The sequence below is a fragment of the Osmerus mordax genome, chromosome 10, assembly GCF_038355195.1.
Source record: "Osmerus mordax isolate fOsmMor3 chromosome 10, fOsmMor3.pri, whole genome shotgun sequence".
In the NCBI taxonomy this organism is placed as follows: domain Eukaryota; kingdom Metazoa; phylum Chordata; class Actinopteri; order Osmeriformes; family Osmeridae; genus Osmerus; species Osmerus mordax.
The window spans coordinates 18,421,996-18,437,988 of record NC_090059.1 but is presented as its reverse complement, the minus strand read 5'-3'; the positions used below and the strand labels follow the sequence as shown (position 1 = coordinate 18,437,988).

The 15,993-nt window shown below is 52.3% G+C and overlaps 1 protein-coding gene across 1 annotated transcript; it reads right to left on the bottom strand.

The window, feature by feature from the left end:
* Window positions 1–102: 102 nt before the first annotated feature.
* atrnl1b (attractin-like 1b) lies at window positions 103–15,823 on the bottom strand. The gene is made up of 17 exons (XM_067245598.1): window positions 14,923–15,823; window positions 14,396–14,592; window positions 9,278–9,361; window positions 8,888–9,001; window positions 8,317–8,445; window positions 7,677–7,885; window positions 6,163–6,337; window positions 5,828–5,915; window positions 4,984–5,236; window positions 4,349–4,532; window positions 3,764–3,918; window positions 3,524–3,608; window positions 3,216–3,424; window positions 2,653–2,771; window positions 2,091–2,223; window positions 1,303–1,488; window positions 103–310 (listed from the first exon to the last, which is right to left on the bottom strand). Exons 1-17 carry the CDS (start codon window positions 15,007–15,009, stop codon window positions 198–200), a joined length of 2,520 nt encoding a protein of 839 aa, XP_067101699.1. The 5' UTR covers window positions 15,010–15,823; the 3' UTR covers window positions 103–197.
* Between the last annotated feature and the right edge of the window lie 170 nt (window positions 15,824–15,993).

Genomic DNA, 15,993 nt, shown 5'->3' with positions numbered 1-15,993 from the left:
CACTGGGGGAGGGGGGAAGGGAACTTCAACTGGGAACTGTGCTTGTGTGTATCTATGCGTGCGTGTGTGTATATCAGTGTGTCCGCCGGGCCTCACCAGCAGGTTTCTCACAGATGAGGCCGTCTGCGTGGGCGGTGCAGGGGTTGGCCCGGAGCCCGGACACCTGCCTCTCTTCCAGGAAGGCACAGAAGCCAGAGTCATTGGGCTCCCCAGGCAGCCACTGCAGGGAGGAGTTGGTGAGGGGGGACATGTCCTCCCAGCCCCAGTACGACACGTTGATCTTCCTCAGACCCACCCAGGGGGACAGACGCTGCCAGGGAGAGGGTCAGAAGGGGAGAGGGGGAGGGGGAGGGTTCAGAAGGGGAGAGGGGGAGGGGTCAGAAGGGGAGAGGGGGAGGGGTCAGAAGGGGACAGGGAGAGGGGGAGGGGTCAGAAGGGGACAGGGAGAGGGGGAGGGGTCAGAAGGGGACAGGGGGAGGGGTCAGAAGGGGACAGGGAGAGGGGGGAGGGGTCAGAAGGGGACAGGGAGAGGGGGAGGGGTCAGAAGGGGAGAGGGGAGGGGTCAGAAGGGGACAGGGAGAGGGGGAGGGGTCAGAAGGGGACAGGGAGAGGGGGAGGGGTCAGAAGGGGACAGGGGGAGGGGTCAGAAGGGGACAGGGAGAGGGGGAGGGGTCAGAAGGGGACAGGGAGAGGGGGAGGGGTCAGAAGGGGACAGGGAGAGGGGGAGGGGTTAGAAGGGGACAGGAGAGGGGGAGGGGTTAGAAGGGGACAGTGAGAGGGGGAGGGGTTAGAAGGTGACAGGGAGAGAGGGAGGGGTCAGAAGGGGAGAGGGGGAGGGGTCAGAAGGGGACAGGGAGAGGGGGAGGGGTCAGAAGGGGACAGGAGAGGGGGAGGGGTCAGAAGGGGAGAGGGGGAGGGGTCAGAAGGGGACAGGGAGAGGGTCAGAAGGGGACAGGGAGAGGGGGAGGGGTCAGAAGGGGACAGGGAGAGGGGGAGGGGTCAGAAGGGGACAGGGAGAGGGGAGGGTCAGAAGGGGACAGGGAGAGGGGGAGGGGTTAGAAGGGGACAGGGAGAGGGGGAGGGGTTAGAAGGGGACAGGGAGAGGGGGAGGGGTTAGAAGGTGACAAGAGAAGGGGGAGGGACAGGGGGCACAGGGGGAGAGAGACAGGGGGGACAGGGGGAGAGAGACAGGGGGTTAGCACAACACCAGTTGACCTACCCTTGCCTAGGTTGGTACACAGTGCACTGGAAGGGACAGACACAGGCTAATGTACAGGCCAGGTCAGGGGTCAGTGGTCATACCTTGTGGTGCTGCTGCAGTTTGTGCAGCTCCTCCAGGATGAAGTGGACCTGAGTGGCAGAGCTGAGCGAGGCGATGTTCCCGCCAGGTTCTTACAGTAGTGCTGTGCATTGTCGTAGCTCTCCTGCTGGAGTTGATCCTCAGACACACCTCTCCCACCTGGCTCCAGCCCTCCCCACACATCTGGGCTGCAGGCACACACAGCAGGTTAGTACCAGGCACCCGGTACCAGGCACCCGGTACCAGGCTCCCGGTACCAGGCACCCAGTACCAGGCTCCCGGTACCAGGCTCCCGGTACCAGGCACCCAGTACCAGGCCCATCAGTGTGTGTGGGGGTATTTTGTGTGTATGTGTGAGCATGAGAAAAGTTGGGGAACGTTTTTCAATTCGATTTTTGTATTTTTTTTTACTTTTGAAGTGTTGAATTTTTTTTTACAAATAATAATATATAATTTGGTATCATCGATGCTCAATAAACATAAATATATATATAACATTTTTTTTTGGAACTATTGAAAGGTTGAACAAACTTAAAGTTGATAAATACATTTGAAAACAGTTTTGAAAAGCAGATTTTTTGGGGGGGTTGAAAAACAGTTTAGAAAAACGTGATTTTTTTTTGAAAGGTTGAAAAGGATGTGTGTACTTTTGCCTTCTTTGTGTGTGTGTGTGTGTGTATAAAGAGAAACTAGATCAGTCTGGGTTAGGGTTAACCCAGTATCTGGGATAGACTTCGTCTAGCACAAGACTGTACGTAGGTTAGGGTCAGGGTCAGGGGTCAGGGGTCACCTGGAAGGGCATGGCACTCCATCTGGTGATGGTCCCACTGGCAGCTGGGGTTGAGGAAGCAGCTGCGACAGTTAGCCAGCCGGCTGCAGCTCTGCTCGCTCCTCACGGCACACTGCTCCAACACTCGCACACTCTGGAGGTAGACGGACCACAGTCCCGAGTTAGGGCTTAAACAAACTAGCATTTTAATAATCGATTAATCAGCCAATTACTAGAGCGATTAAATCGACTAATTGTCGGAACATTCTTATTCACAATTTAATTAATTGTTTGAACAAGGAGGTGACTGACTGATGCAATCATTCTGCCTAATATCTCCTTTAGTAAGTCATATGAATATGGAACAAAATATAAGGTGGATGATTTTTGGATGACCTTTAAAATGTTTAGGAGCAAAGTGAGTACTGGGAAAGCCGGTGGTTCAACACAACGCTGACTGAATCTCGGTTTGGCCAGAAACTAACAGAAGCCATGTTTAAACAGCTTTGCTGCTTAGTCTGCTTAATCCCAGTTCTGTGGCAGTGTGGGCACTGCGCTCTGTTTCCCCCTGTGGCCAGCTCACCACGGTGCAGTTGCTGGACGCAGAGAGGCACTTCTTGTCATCGCACCACTGGCAGCCGTTAGTGTTGGAAGTGCAGCTGCTGCAGTCAGAGAACCTGTAGCAGCGCTCGTCCACTGTGACTGAAGGGAGGAGAGAGATGGGCAGGAGAGGAGAGAGATGGGCAGGAGAGGAGAGAGATGGGCAGGAGAGGAGAGATATGGGCAGGAGAGGAGAGGAGAGAGATGGGCAGGAGAGGAGAGGAGAGAGATGGGCAGGAGAGGAGAGGAGAGAGATGGGCAGGAGAGGAGAGAGATGGGCAGGATAGGAGAGAGATGGGCAGAATAGGAGAGAGATGGGCAGGGAGAGGAGAGAGATGGGCAGGAGAGGAGAGAGATGGGCAGGAGAGGAGAGGAGAGAGATGGGCAGGAGAGGAGAGGAGAGAGATGGGCAGGAGAGGAGAGAGATGGGCAGGAGAGCATCAGTCATCCAGGTACATATTTCATGTGTAAACATATCTGTTTTCTCTAAACCCTGAAAAACAGTCAGGCTGGAACCCTTCCTAAGCCCCCCTCCCTCCCTCACACCTGGCCTGGGGGGGCAGAAGGGAGCAGGGGTGGTGGTGTTGAGGCTGGGGTCCCAGGCGGAGCAGTGGGTCAGGGCCCAGATGCAGCGCAGGCCGGGCCCTGCCCCCAGGCAGGCCTGCTGGTCCAGGAAGGCCCGGCAGCGTGGGGGCTGGTACACCAGCACATCGTTCAGCAGCACGCCGGAGAACCCTCCAAACACATACATGGACCTGAGGGGGGGGGGGGGGGTCACACAGGGGTCATGAACCAGTGTCAGGGGTCATGTAACCAGGGTCACCAGTAAATGTGACCTCTGACCCCAGACTCACCCGTTGCTGACCACGGCAGAGTGACCGAAGCGGTTGACGTCCCGGTGCAGATTGGGCTTGGGCAGAGCGCTCCACTGATCACAGGCTGGGGGGCAGGATAGACATGATGATCTACATTCTACACATCAGAACCCAGACTGCAGCACCACAACCACCGTCAAGTCAGCTTGATCAGGAGTTTGACATCAGATGTTCTTTGCTGAGCTCCTATTGGCTCGCTGGCTGGCAGGTGGGGCTTACCGATGTCATAGGCCAGGAAGTCGGCGGAGAAGCACTTCGCCCCGTTGCTAAGCGACGTGTCGTTGTGCGTGTTCCCTCCGAAGATCAGCAGGGTTCCACTGAGCAGCACAGACGAGTGCAGGTAGCGGGGAGAACCACTCTCCTTCAGGATGGTCCTGCACACACACACACAGTTCAGAGTGTGAGATCTAACCAGGTGTCTGTGTGCGCTCAACAGGTGTCTGTGTGTGTGTGCTCACAAGGTGTGTGTGTGTGTGTGTGTGTGCTCACAAGGTGTGTGTGTGCTCACCAAGTGTGCGTGTGTGTGTGTGTGCTCACAAGGTGTGTGTGTGCTCACCAGGTGTGCGTGTGTGTGTGCTCACCAGGTGTGTGTGTGTGCTCTCCAGGTGTGTGTGTGTGTGTGTGCTCACCAGGTGTGTGTGTGCTCTCCAGGTGTGTGTGTGTGTGTGAGCTCACCAGGTGTGAGTGTGTGCTCACCAGGTGTGTGTGTGTGTGCTCTCCAGGTGTGTGTGTGTGTGTGTGTGCGTGCTCACCAGGTGTGTGTGTGTGCTCTCCAGGTGTGTGTGTGTGTGTGTGCGTGCTCACCAGGTGTGTGTGGGGACTTGGTAGCGGTACAGGTGGTCCACCAGTCCATACTTGTTGGCAGGCAGGGCCTTGTAGCCTCCATGCAGGAACACACTGCTGCTAGCGGCGTGGTACACACTGCTGTGTCCGTACCCTCCCTGGGGCACCGCCCCACGCGTCTCCGGGAGAGACCACGTGTTGGTCCCTGGAAACCATGGCAACACACACACACACTCAGACAGAATCCTTTAACTGATGCTTTAACTTGTACCAGCAGCTATGAGGTAACACTGCCCCCCGGAGGAGAGAGGGGGAGGTGCAGGGACAGTCCTGTAATCTCTCACACACACACACAGTGAAACATTTACATTTAGTCATTTAGCAGACGCTCTTATCCAGAGCGACTTACAGTAAGTACAGGGACATTCCCCCCTGAAGCAAGTAGGGTGAAGTGCCTTGCCCAAGGACACAACGTCATTTTGCACGGCCGGGAATTGAACTGGCAACCTTCAGATTACTAGACCGACTCCCTCACCGCCCAGCCATCTGACACACACACAAACGCACGCAGAGACATGCACACACACACACACACACGGACACACAAGAGCCACATACACACCAGCACACACACACAGACCCCAGCCAGCACTCACGGATGTTGTACTCCTGCACGCTGCTGATGTAGCTGTAGACGGGTGAGTAGCCGAACAGCACTACCATGACGGCCTCGCCCCCCTCCAGTAGGGAGATGTGGGCGGAGTGGCCCTCCACAGCGTGCACCTGGGCGTGGCCAGGGGCGGGGCGCACCTGGGACCAGGTACGACTGGAGGTGTGGAACACCCACAACTCCTCCGTCACATTGGCAGGCCCCGCCTCCAGCTTCCCCCCGAACATGTAGAGGTCATTCTGGAAGGGGGGGAGGGGAGAGGGGAGGAGAGAGGTGGTGAGCAGACTTGTTGTAAGCTAGAGCTGCAGTCTGGTGTTAGAGAGTTTAGAGAGGTTAGGGTGTACAGCCATGGACTTAAGTATTGGCTATGACATAAATGTGTGTTTTGCAAAAATTCTAACATTTCATAAGTTATAATGGCTTCTTTTGGCAAAGACGCTCAATAGGGTTTAACCCTAACCCTAAATTGATAGGGTTAGGCTATTATAATCCAAACAGAATGACACTGATTTCACCTGACTAGTACTTGTTCACAGTTTCCCATGTGCTGATGATGTGATTAGTGAACGAAGCTCTTACTTAAAATCCATCTGATCACTTTGCACAATAATCTAGAAACAATGTGAATCAACACCACAACAACTGAAGCAGCACACTTTGACAAACACAAAGTTGATGTCACTGCCAATAGTTAAGCCGCGCCTTTAAGCCGCGCCTTTAAGCCGCGCCTTTAAGCCGCGCCTTTAAGCCGCGCCTTTAAGCCGCGCCTTTAAGCCACGCCTTTTAGCCACGCCTTTAAGCCACGCCTTTAAGAGAGGTTGACCTCTGACCTGGTAGATGGCGAGGGAGTGGCCGTATCTGGGGAGGGGCCCGCTGTTGCTAGGCACCGTGTTCCACACACCGCTCTCCAGGTTGTAACTAAGCAACACAACAACAGCAACACTTAGTTACAGACAGTAAAGGCAGGGAGTAGAGACAGTAGAGTAAAGGCAGGGAGTAGACAGCAGAGGCAGGGAGTAGAGGCACTAGAGGCAGGGAGTAGAGACAGCAGAGGCATGGAGTAGAGGTACTAGAGGCAGGGAGTAGAGACAGCAGAGGCAGGGAGTAGAGGCAGAGAGTAGAGGCAGGGAGAAAAGACATGACTGTGAGGCGAGGCAGGACTGACTTGAGGATCATCTGGAAGGAGCTGTAGTTGAAGGAGTATCCTCCCACCACCCACACCAGCTGACCCTGCAGCACAGCCCTGTGGGACGCCCGCGCTGGCCACGCCCCTGACGGCTTCACCCCAGGCAGCACCCAGTACGACTCTGTAGACGGCACCGTCAGGGAACAATCTGGACCTGCAGGGGGAGGGGAGGGGAGAGGAAGGGGCATACATGCTTAGCAGCAACAAAACTAGAGCTATTTAAACCACAGGCACTGTCCAATTTTGGCAATTAATTTTGGTGACAGTGAGAGAGAGAGAGAGAGAGAGAGAGAGAGAGAGAGAGAGAGAGAGAGAGAGAGAGAGAGAGAGAGAGAGAGAGAGAGAGAGAGAGAGAGAGAGAGAGAGAGAGGGAGAGTGAGTGAGAGGGGGAGAGAGTGAGTGAGAGAGAGGAGAGTGAGTTAGTGAGAGAGGGAGAGTGAGTGAGAGGGGGAGAGAGTGAGTGAGAGAGAGGAGAGTGAGTGAGTGAGTGAGTGAGTGAGAGAGTGAGTGAGTGAGTGAGTGAGAGGGGGAGAGTGAGTGAGAGGGGGGGAGAGCGAGTGAGAGAGAGAGGGGGAGAGTGAGTGAGAGAGAGAGGGGGAGAGTGAGAGAGAGAGAGAGAGAGAGAGAGCAAGAGAGGGAGAGAGAGAGTGAGTGAGTGAGGGGGAGAGTGTCAGGTGTCAGGAGTCAGGTGGCTGAGCGGTGAGGGAGTCGGGCTAGTAATCAGAAGGTTGCCAGTTCGATTCCCGGCCATGCAAATGACGTTGTGTCCTTTGGGCAAGGCACTTCACCCTACTTGCCTCGGGGGAATGTCCCTGTACTTACTGTAAGTCGCTCTGGATAAGAGGATCTGCTAAATGACTAAATGTTAAATGTTAAGAGTGAGTGAGAGAGAGAGGGGGAAAGTGAGTGAGTGAGAGAGGGGGAGAGTGAGTGAGTGAGTTACTGAGAGTGTGTGTGTAGTGCCCCAGTTCAAGCAGTCAGTCCGAGGGTGCCACCACACGGCCTTCTGGGTAATCCAGCTGGAGTTTCTCTCCCTCACTGGTCACCATGACAACAGTGATTTTCACATTGCAAACACACACACACACACACACACACACACACACACACACACACACACACACACACACACACACACACACACACACACACACACACACACACACACACACAGCCCTGGCTGCATAGCGTAGGGACAACACTAGGGGGACCCAGAGGACTAGAGAAGCAGTATCTTTACTGATGCATCAAGACTTTCCTCATCCATCCATCCAGCCTCTCCTTCGCCCCTCATCCATCCAGCCTCTCCTTCACCCATCTACTCATCCATCCAGCCCCTCATCCATCCAGCCCCTCATACATCCAGCCCCTCATACATCCAGACCCTCATCCACCAGCCCCTCATCCATCCAGCCCCTCATCCACCAGCCCCTCATCCATCCAGCCCCTCATCCACCAGCCCCTCATCCACCAGCCCCTCATTGTCTGCTCACCCTGCCAGCTGTCGTTGCAGACGCAGAGCTTTTCCCCGGTGAGGTCGCAGTAGCCGTGGTCTGGGCTGCCACAGTTGTCACGGCAGTAGGGGATGTCACACGCCTCTCCCTTCCAGTACTTCTCACACTCACAGTACACACGGCTGGCGATGGAGTTCCCTGTGGTGCACTTCCCATGGCCAGAGCAGTTGTTGGGGCAGGAATTGATCCTTCAGGGGCAAACATACCCACCACACACACACAAACACACCACAAACACACCACACATACACAAACAGATGTTAGTGTCCTGCCTCCAGGGCTGCGTACAGAGCAGTGATGAAACCCGTCTGAACTACAAAATAACAACACAACCACTGCTCACTGTTACACAGGAAGAGACCGAGAGAGAGAGACACAGAGATACAGAGAGAGACACAGAGATACAGAGAGAGACACAGAGATACAGAGAGAGACACAGAGATACAGAGAGAGAGAGAGAGAGAGAGAGAGAGAGAGAGAGAGAGAGAGAGAGAGAGAGAGAGAGAGAGAGACAGAGACAGAGACAAAGAGAAAAGAGGGGGGAGAGAGAGACGCGGGAAAAGAAAGACAGGAAGAAGAGAGGAAAGAGAAAGAAAGAGGAAAATACACAGATACTTACGAATAGAAGATCTCGAATCCTGTGAGGTTGTAGGCAGCGTCGCTGAAGAAGTGCAGCAGCGCGTATCCAGAGCTGGTCTCCACCTCCGGAACAGTCTCATTGATCCGGACCTCAGGCACTATCAGACCACTGACAACACAACGTGGGTGATACGGACCTCAGAAGCACATCACGTCACTTCCTCACTGAGTCAGCAACTGTCCTGGTTCACCCTCACTACAGGATACACAGTCCTGGTTCACCCTCACTACACTGTCCTGGGTTCTCAATCCCCCCCACCTGGATTATTGTGTTGTCTGCTACATGAACACATTATTGTTTCTAGAAAATGGGTTAGTCTGGCATTTCCCTTAAACCTCCTGGCTTCCTCTGCGTAGTGTTTTTGATTTTCTCTCCCTCCCTCCCTCTCCCTCCCTCTCCCTCTCCCTCTCTCACCAACACGTCTGCAGGACATTATTACCTGTCCTACAGACTTGTTGGTGATGTATACCTGGCAACAGTATCCAGGAAGTGAGAACACATGACCTGTCCTGTTGGCTGTTGGTGGTGTGAGTAGCCAGGGAGCGCTCACCTGAACACAGCGACCAGAGGGGCATACACAGAGTCCCCGTCGTACACGTACAGGTGGTCCCAGCTGCACTCTGTGGCAAAGTGGTTGAACCTCAGTCTGAGGACAGCGTTGGGGCTGCAGAAGGAAACACAAAACAAGTTTCATGGGGAAGGTTTCACCACTGTTGAAACATCCAGAGTTAACATGGTGATGCCAACAAGGCTGGTCTAAACACTAGCATAGCTAGCATGGTGATGCTAACAAAACGAGTCTAATCAATAGCATAGCTAGCATGGTGATGCTAACAAAATGAGTCTAATCAATAGCATAGCTAGCATGGTGATGCTAACAAAATGAGTCTAATCAATAACATAGCTAGCATGGTGATGCTGAAGAGGCTGGTCTACTCACTAGCCCTCAATGAGCCAGGTGCACTTGGTCTTGTACTTGTAGTTGATTGGCCCATCAGTGAGGTATCCGGAAGGTTCTGTCAACCTGTAACACACACACAGGTCACCAGTCCACCAATAATAGACAATACCAGAGAAGATATATCATGCAAACTCCTCCCTAAAGAAACAGTTTTGAAACAATTTTGACAAAAGTTTTGAAAGGTAAAATGTTTTGTTTAAAAAAAGTTTTGAACAAATATTTTTGAAAGGTTGAAAAATGTTTTGAAAGGTTGAAAAAAAGCTAATTCTAGATTGTTTGTGTAAACTTTCATGCAATATCCATGGATGGTTAATCCTAACAGGATCAGTGATGGAGTGAACAGTGTCCGGGTGGGAAGTAGAAGAACAGACACAAGTTTATGTTTCTATGGCAACCTAGGCTGTTAGTCACATAGGCTAAAATAGGATCCAACCTACTTGCAAAGTCTGAGTCTCTCCAAGAAGGTTTTCACACTCCCACAGAGGAGAGATCAACATGTCTCACTGAAGGAGAGACTAGCTAGTTTAGATCCAGAACGCCTAACCACAACACACACCAGCTGAGATGTTACTTTACACTGTGTCTGGTAGCTAAGATGTTACTGTACACTGTGTGGTAGCTAAGATGTTACTGGGGCGTCAGGCGGCTGAGCGGTGAGGGAAGCGGGATAGTAATCTGAAGGTTGCCAGTTCGATTCCCGGCCGTGCCAAATGACGTTGTGTCCTTGGGCAAGGCACTTCACCCTACTTGCCTCGGGGAGAATGTCCCTGTACTTACTGTAAGTCACTCTGGATAAGAGCGTCTGCTAAATGACTAAATGTAAATGTTACTGTACACTGTGTCTGGTAGCTGATATGTTACTTTACACTGTGTCTGATAGCTAAGATGTTACTGTACACTGTGTGGTAGCTGAGATGTTACTTTACACTGTGTCTGGTAGCAGCTATGTTACTTTACACTGTCTGGTAGCTGAGATGTTACTTTACACTGTCTGGTAGCTGAGATGTTACTTTTCACTGTGTCTTGTAACAGAGATGGTACTTTACACTGTGGGCAAGGTGGGCAAGGGAGAGGGGGAGCTGGGGTCGGGAGACAGTGTGAGGGTGAATTATTCACAGCGTCCCCATGAATATTTTATATGTTCCACTGCAGTCCGTCTCTAAGCCCAAACCTACCCCAGCCCACACAGTCCTATAGGAAGTACTCTCCTCATATCACATCATGAACATCCCAGTGCTGACATGGGCTTCAACGCAGGGGAGGAGGGACAAAACAGTCACAAATCAACAGAATGTCTCCTCTTAGGGGTGGAGGTCTAGCAGGGTGTGAGTGGTGTTCTGACAGGTTGCTGTGATGGTGGAGGTCTAGCAGGATGTGAGTGGTGTTCTGACAGGTTGTGGTGGTGGAGGTCTAGCAGGATGTGAGTGGTGTTCTGACAGGTTGTGATGGTGGAGGTCTAGCAGGATGTGAGTGGTGTTCTGACAGGTTGTGGTGGTGGAGGTCTAGCAGGATGTGAGTGGTGTTCTGACAGGTTGCTGTGATGGTGGAGGTCTAGCAGGATGTGAGTGGTGTTCTGACAGGTGGTTGTGATGGTGGAGGTCTAGCAGGGTGTGAGTGGTGTTCTGACAGGTTGTGGTGGTGGAGGTCTAGCAGGGTGTGAGTGGTGGAGGTCTAGCAGGATGTGAGTGGTGTTCTGACAGGAGGTTGTGATGGTGGAGGTCTAGCAGGGTGTGAGTGGTGTTCTGACAGGTTGTGGTGGTGGAGGTCTAGCAGGATGTGAGTGGTGTTCTGACAGGTTGTGGTGGTGGAGGTCTAGCAGGATGTGAGTGGTGTTCTGACAGGTTGTGGTGGTGGAGGTCTAGCAGGATGTGAGTGGTGTTCTGACAGGTTGTGGTGGTGGAGGTCTAGCAGGATGTGAGTGGTGTTCTGACAGGTTGTGGTGGTGGAGGTCTAGCAGGATGTGAGTGGTGTTCTGACAGGTTGTGGTGGTGGAGGTCTAGCAGGATGTGAGTGGTGTTCTGACAGGTTGTGGTGGTGGTGGAGGTCTAGCAGGATGTGAGTGGTGTTCTGACAGGTTGTGGTGGTGGAGCTCCAGCATGTTATGAGACATATTGTCACCCTTGTGGAGGTCTGTGTGTGTGTTTACCAGTTCCCACCAGCACCACCTTAGGCTGCTCTGACTCAGCAAGCACAGGTCAGGCGTAAACAGATGAAACATTAGCTCATACTTTTAGGTGGAAAATGTATCACCATGTTACATAATCCGCCTCAGAGACACCAACACCCTTAATGTCAGAGAACCATTTGGCTCATGTTTTGTCTGTGATGCAAGTCAAGCTTGTTCGTGTTGCTTCCAGGCCCAGTTCCTGCTGTTAAACAGCATCACATCAGGTCACCTGGGTCAGTTCCTGCTGTTAAACAGCATCACATCAGGTCACCTGGGTCAGTTCCTGCTGTTAAACAGCATCACATCAGGTCACCTGGGTCAGTTCCTGCTGTTAAACAGCATCACATCAGGTCACCTGGGTCAGTTCCTGCTGTTAAACAGCATCACATCAGGTCACCTGGGTCAGTTCCTGCTGTTAAACAGCATCACATCAGGTCACCTGGATCAGTTCCTGCTGTTAAACAGCATCACATCAGGTCACCTGGGTCAGTTCCTGCTGTTAAACAGCATCACATCAGGTCACCTGGGTCAGTTCCTGCTGTTAAACAGCATCACATCAGGTCACCTGGGTCAGTTCCTGCTGTTAAACAGCATCACATCAGGTCACCTGGGTCAGTTCCTGCTGTTAAACAGCATCACATCAGGTCACCTGGGTCAGTTCCTGCTGTTAAACAGCATCACATCAGGTCACCTGGGGCAGTACGGTAGATGTTTTGACCCCAGAACATTGGATCACAGCCCTGTCACCTCTGAGTCACAGTGAACATGTTAATACTTTACTCTGTGAATCTAGCTGTCCCCTTAGATGGCCTTTCTGTTGCTGTTCTCTCCCCTCATACTACCTGCCTGCCTGCAGCCCTGCCTGCCTGCAGCCCTGCCTGCCTGCAGCCCTGCCTGCCTGCAGCCCTGCCTGCCTGCAGCCCTGCCTGCCTGCAGCCCTGTCTGCCTGCAGCCCTGTCTGCCTGCAGCCCTGTCTGCCTGCAGCCCTGTCTGCCTGCAGCCCTGTCTGCCTGCAGCCCTGCCTGCCTGCAGCCCTGCAGCCCTGTCTGCCTGCATTAGGGTTAGTGGTTCCTGGTTGGACCAGCCACTGTGTAGACCTCTCTCTGCTCCCGTCTGTCTGTCTGAGTGTGCTGTAACACAAGAGGACAGACGACACGCTGGGCTGTAAACACTCAGACATGTTCAGCTACACACACACACCTGTTAGCTGACACACACACACACACACCCTTTAGCTGACATACACACACTCCTGGAGAGCAGGTCTGTGTTCACCCACAGACCTCAGAGAGACCCCTGATGGAGCAGGGGAGACACCTGCTTCCACTGAGTCCATCAAGCTGATGAATACAACACTGTACTCTCTGCTTTAAATATTAACAGACATTGATGCCCCATCTCAAGTGTTTCAATGGTTAACTTAAACCTCAAGAGTGTGTCAGTCTGCATGTCCACAGAACAACAATGTGTCTGTCTGAGGCCAGCCAGCCTGTCTGTCTGGTACTATAATCTGCAGGGAGAGACACAAAGACAGACAGACAGATGTGCTCTACCAGAACTGAACACAAGTTATATTTATAGACACCTCAACGGCAGAGTTCTCCATCCTCATTAACCCTCCATCTGACACATCCTGTCTCTACTGTACACCTCTCTCTCTCCTCCTCTCTCTACTGTACACCTCTCTCTCTCCTCCTCTCTCCTCTACACCTCTCTCTCTCCTCCTCTCTCCTCTACACCTCTCTCTCTCCTCCTCTCTCCTCTACACCTCTCTCTCTCCTCCTCTCTCCTCTACACCTCTCTCTCCTCTACACCTCTCTCTCTCCTCCTCTCTCCTCTACACCTCTCTCTCCTCCTCTCTCCTCTACACTTCTCTGTCCTCTCTCTACTGTACACCTCTCTCTCTCCTCCTCTCTCCTCTACACTTCTCTCTGTCCTCTCTCTACTGTACACCTCTCTCTCTTCTCTCTCTACTGTACACCTCTCTCATCCTCTCTCTACTGTACACCTCTCTCTCTCCTCCTCTCTCCTCTACACTTCTCTCTGTCCTCTCTCTACTGTACACCTCTCTCTCTCCTCCTCTCTCCTCTACACTTCTCTCTGTCCTCTCTCTACTGTACACCTCTCTCTCTACTGTACACCTCTCTCATCCTCTCTCTACTGTACACCTCTCTCTCTCCTCCTCTCTCTACTGTACACCTCTCTCTCTCCTCCTCTCTCTACTGTACACCTCTCTCCTCCTCTCTGTACTGTACACCTCCCTCTCCTCCTCTCTCTACTGTACACCTCTCTCCCCTCCTCTCTACTGTACACCTCTCCTCTCTACTGTACACCTCTCTCTTCTCCTCTCTCTACTGTACAGCTCTCTCTCTTCTCCTCTCTCTACTGTACACCTCTCTCTCTCTCCTCCTCTCTCTACTGTACATCTTTGTCTGTCCTTCTGCAGTGACTGCAGACACCCCCCCACCACCACCACCACCACCCACCCAGACCACCCTGCATGACTGCAGACCAGCCCTGCATCTCCTGGCCCACACCACACTGCTACATCAGGCAGACGTCCTGGTGATCTCCAGGGCTGACTGGTCCTTACAGCTCCCAGCACAAGCACCAGGGAGACTGGGGTGCTCCAGGATACCGGAGGAGGAATGATCCATGTAATCTGACTCATCCATCTACACACAAGCCATTCTAAACATGTATTTTAGAAAACACAAGTTAAGTAAGGTTAAGGGTGACATAAACTAAAACGTGTTTTTGGAACAAGTACTGGAACACAGATCAATCCTGGGATAGTCTGACTTTAGTCAAGAGATTTAGACCGTTTATGATTATAGCTACATGTCATGTATGTACCTATAGACGTATCACGGTTGTTTCTGCTCTAAACATCGCTGCAACAAGGAACTGCTACAAAACAGACAACTTACTTGAACCTTCCTTGGCAGTGCTGGCATTGGTCCCCGACCCATCCTCGGTCGCAGACACATGTCCCATTGACACACTTCCCAGACAGGCAGTTTTTATCACAAGACTTCGCCGGGGAGGCGTGTGTGAAGAGCACAAAGTAGAACAAAACATACAGCAGCAAGTATCTGTTGATACCCCGCAGTCCGCTGTCTCGGCCCTGCCTGCTCCCTTGCAGTCCGCTGTCTCGGCCCTGCCTGCTCCCTTGCAGTCCGCTGTCTCGGTCCTGCCTGCTCCCTTGCAGTCCGCTGTCTCGGTCCTGCCTGCTCCCTTGCAGTCCGCTGTCTCGGTCCTGCCTGCTCCCCTGCAGTCCGCTGTCTTGGCCCTGCCTGCTCCCTTGCAGTCCGCTGTCTCGGTCCTGCCTGCTCCCCTGCAGTCCGCTGTCTTGGCCCTGCCTGCTCCCTTGCAGTCCGCTGTCTCGGTCCTGCCTGCCCCCTTGCAGTCCGCTGTCTGGGTCCTGCCTGCTCCCCTGCAGTCCGCTGTCTCGGACCTGCCTGCTCCCCTGCAGTCCGCTGTCTCGGTCCTGCCTGGCTCTGACAGGGAACGAAGCAGTCCAACAGGTTTTCTCAGCATCCATTTTACCTTTAGAAAACGTCAAAAGATCAAGGCCTCTATTCGGTAAAGTCTTGGTTTTGTGGTACCCCAGGTTGTTTAACCAGTGGACTGATTCAGGGTAGTGGTGGTGAATGTTTTTTTAATGCTTTGCATAATCAATTGGATATAAACTACTGCATCTAGTGCACACAGAAAAGCTATTCGACAGCGAAAATGTTAAATCATTTGAAAAAATATATAGACGTAAAAGCTGACAGCTCACGAATTGAACAGTAATCTTAAAATAAATTCCCTTCACTCTGCCTCCTGCAGTTACGGGTGGAAAAATCAGTTCAGCGAGTAATACTGCAAAAATGTTGAAGGCGACGCATTGTCCCAAATTTCCACTTATACGTCAAGAAAGAAACATTGTGGCAACATTTACTACATCTTATTGAAGATGATTCTCAACCAAACCTACATTTCAGCAGCCATTTTAACGCGTAAACAATTCCACCGACAATTAGCTTATGGTTTGGTCATAAAGGATTCGATTGTGGTGCGGTAGTCCCACAGATATGTACGCCACAAATGATAAATATGATCTTCTCAACATTTAAAGTGAACAAAAGGACCAAAAGTCCTTTTCAATTGTGGCCCCGTAATCTTATCAGGATTGCAGCAGTAGTCAATAACAGCGATGTTGTTGCTGGTGGTCTTGGCGAGGGGGGATTTAGCAAGTCTTCATAATTGCAAGGTTTAGTCATTGTTGTCCAATCTATTTTACAGGCACTCGTTAAGGTGATGTTTAGGCCTTTGGTGTTGTGGCGCTTCCATTTAATCCATTCGGAAAAACAACTATGCGGCGCACTTTAGCTAGCTAGCGGGTCTTGTGTGTCCACACTAGCAGAGTAGCTAGCCAGTGCTGGGCTTGTTAGCGGCTAGCGGCTAGCAGCTCCTCAGGTTGAAGAAAAGTCTACAGACAGCTGTGCGCATGTGCGCAGAAACTTGTACCAGTTTAAAGACA

What these genes read in the sequence shown, in the direction of transcription:
- atrnl1b (XM_067245598.1), bottom strand. Translation starts at nt 15,009, where the DNA reads ATGGATGCTGAGAAAACCTGTTGGACTGCTTCGTTCCCTGTCAGAGCC. An exon ending in CTTCTGCCCCCCCAGGCCAG is followed by an intron (nt 2,772 to 3,215) that starts GTGTGAGGGAGG and finishes TCCTCCCTTCAG; the next exon opens with TCACAGTGGACGAGCGCTGC. An exon ending in CGTCCAGCAACTGCACCGTG is followed by an intron (nt 2,224 to 2,652) that starts GTGAGCTGGCCA and finishes GTCTACCTCCAG; the next exon opens with AGTGTGCGAGTGTTGGAGCA.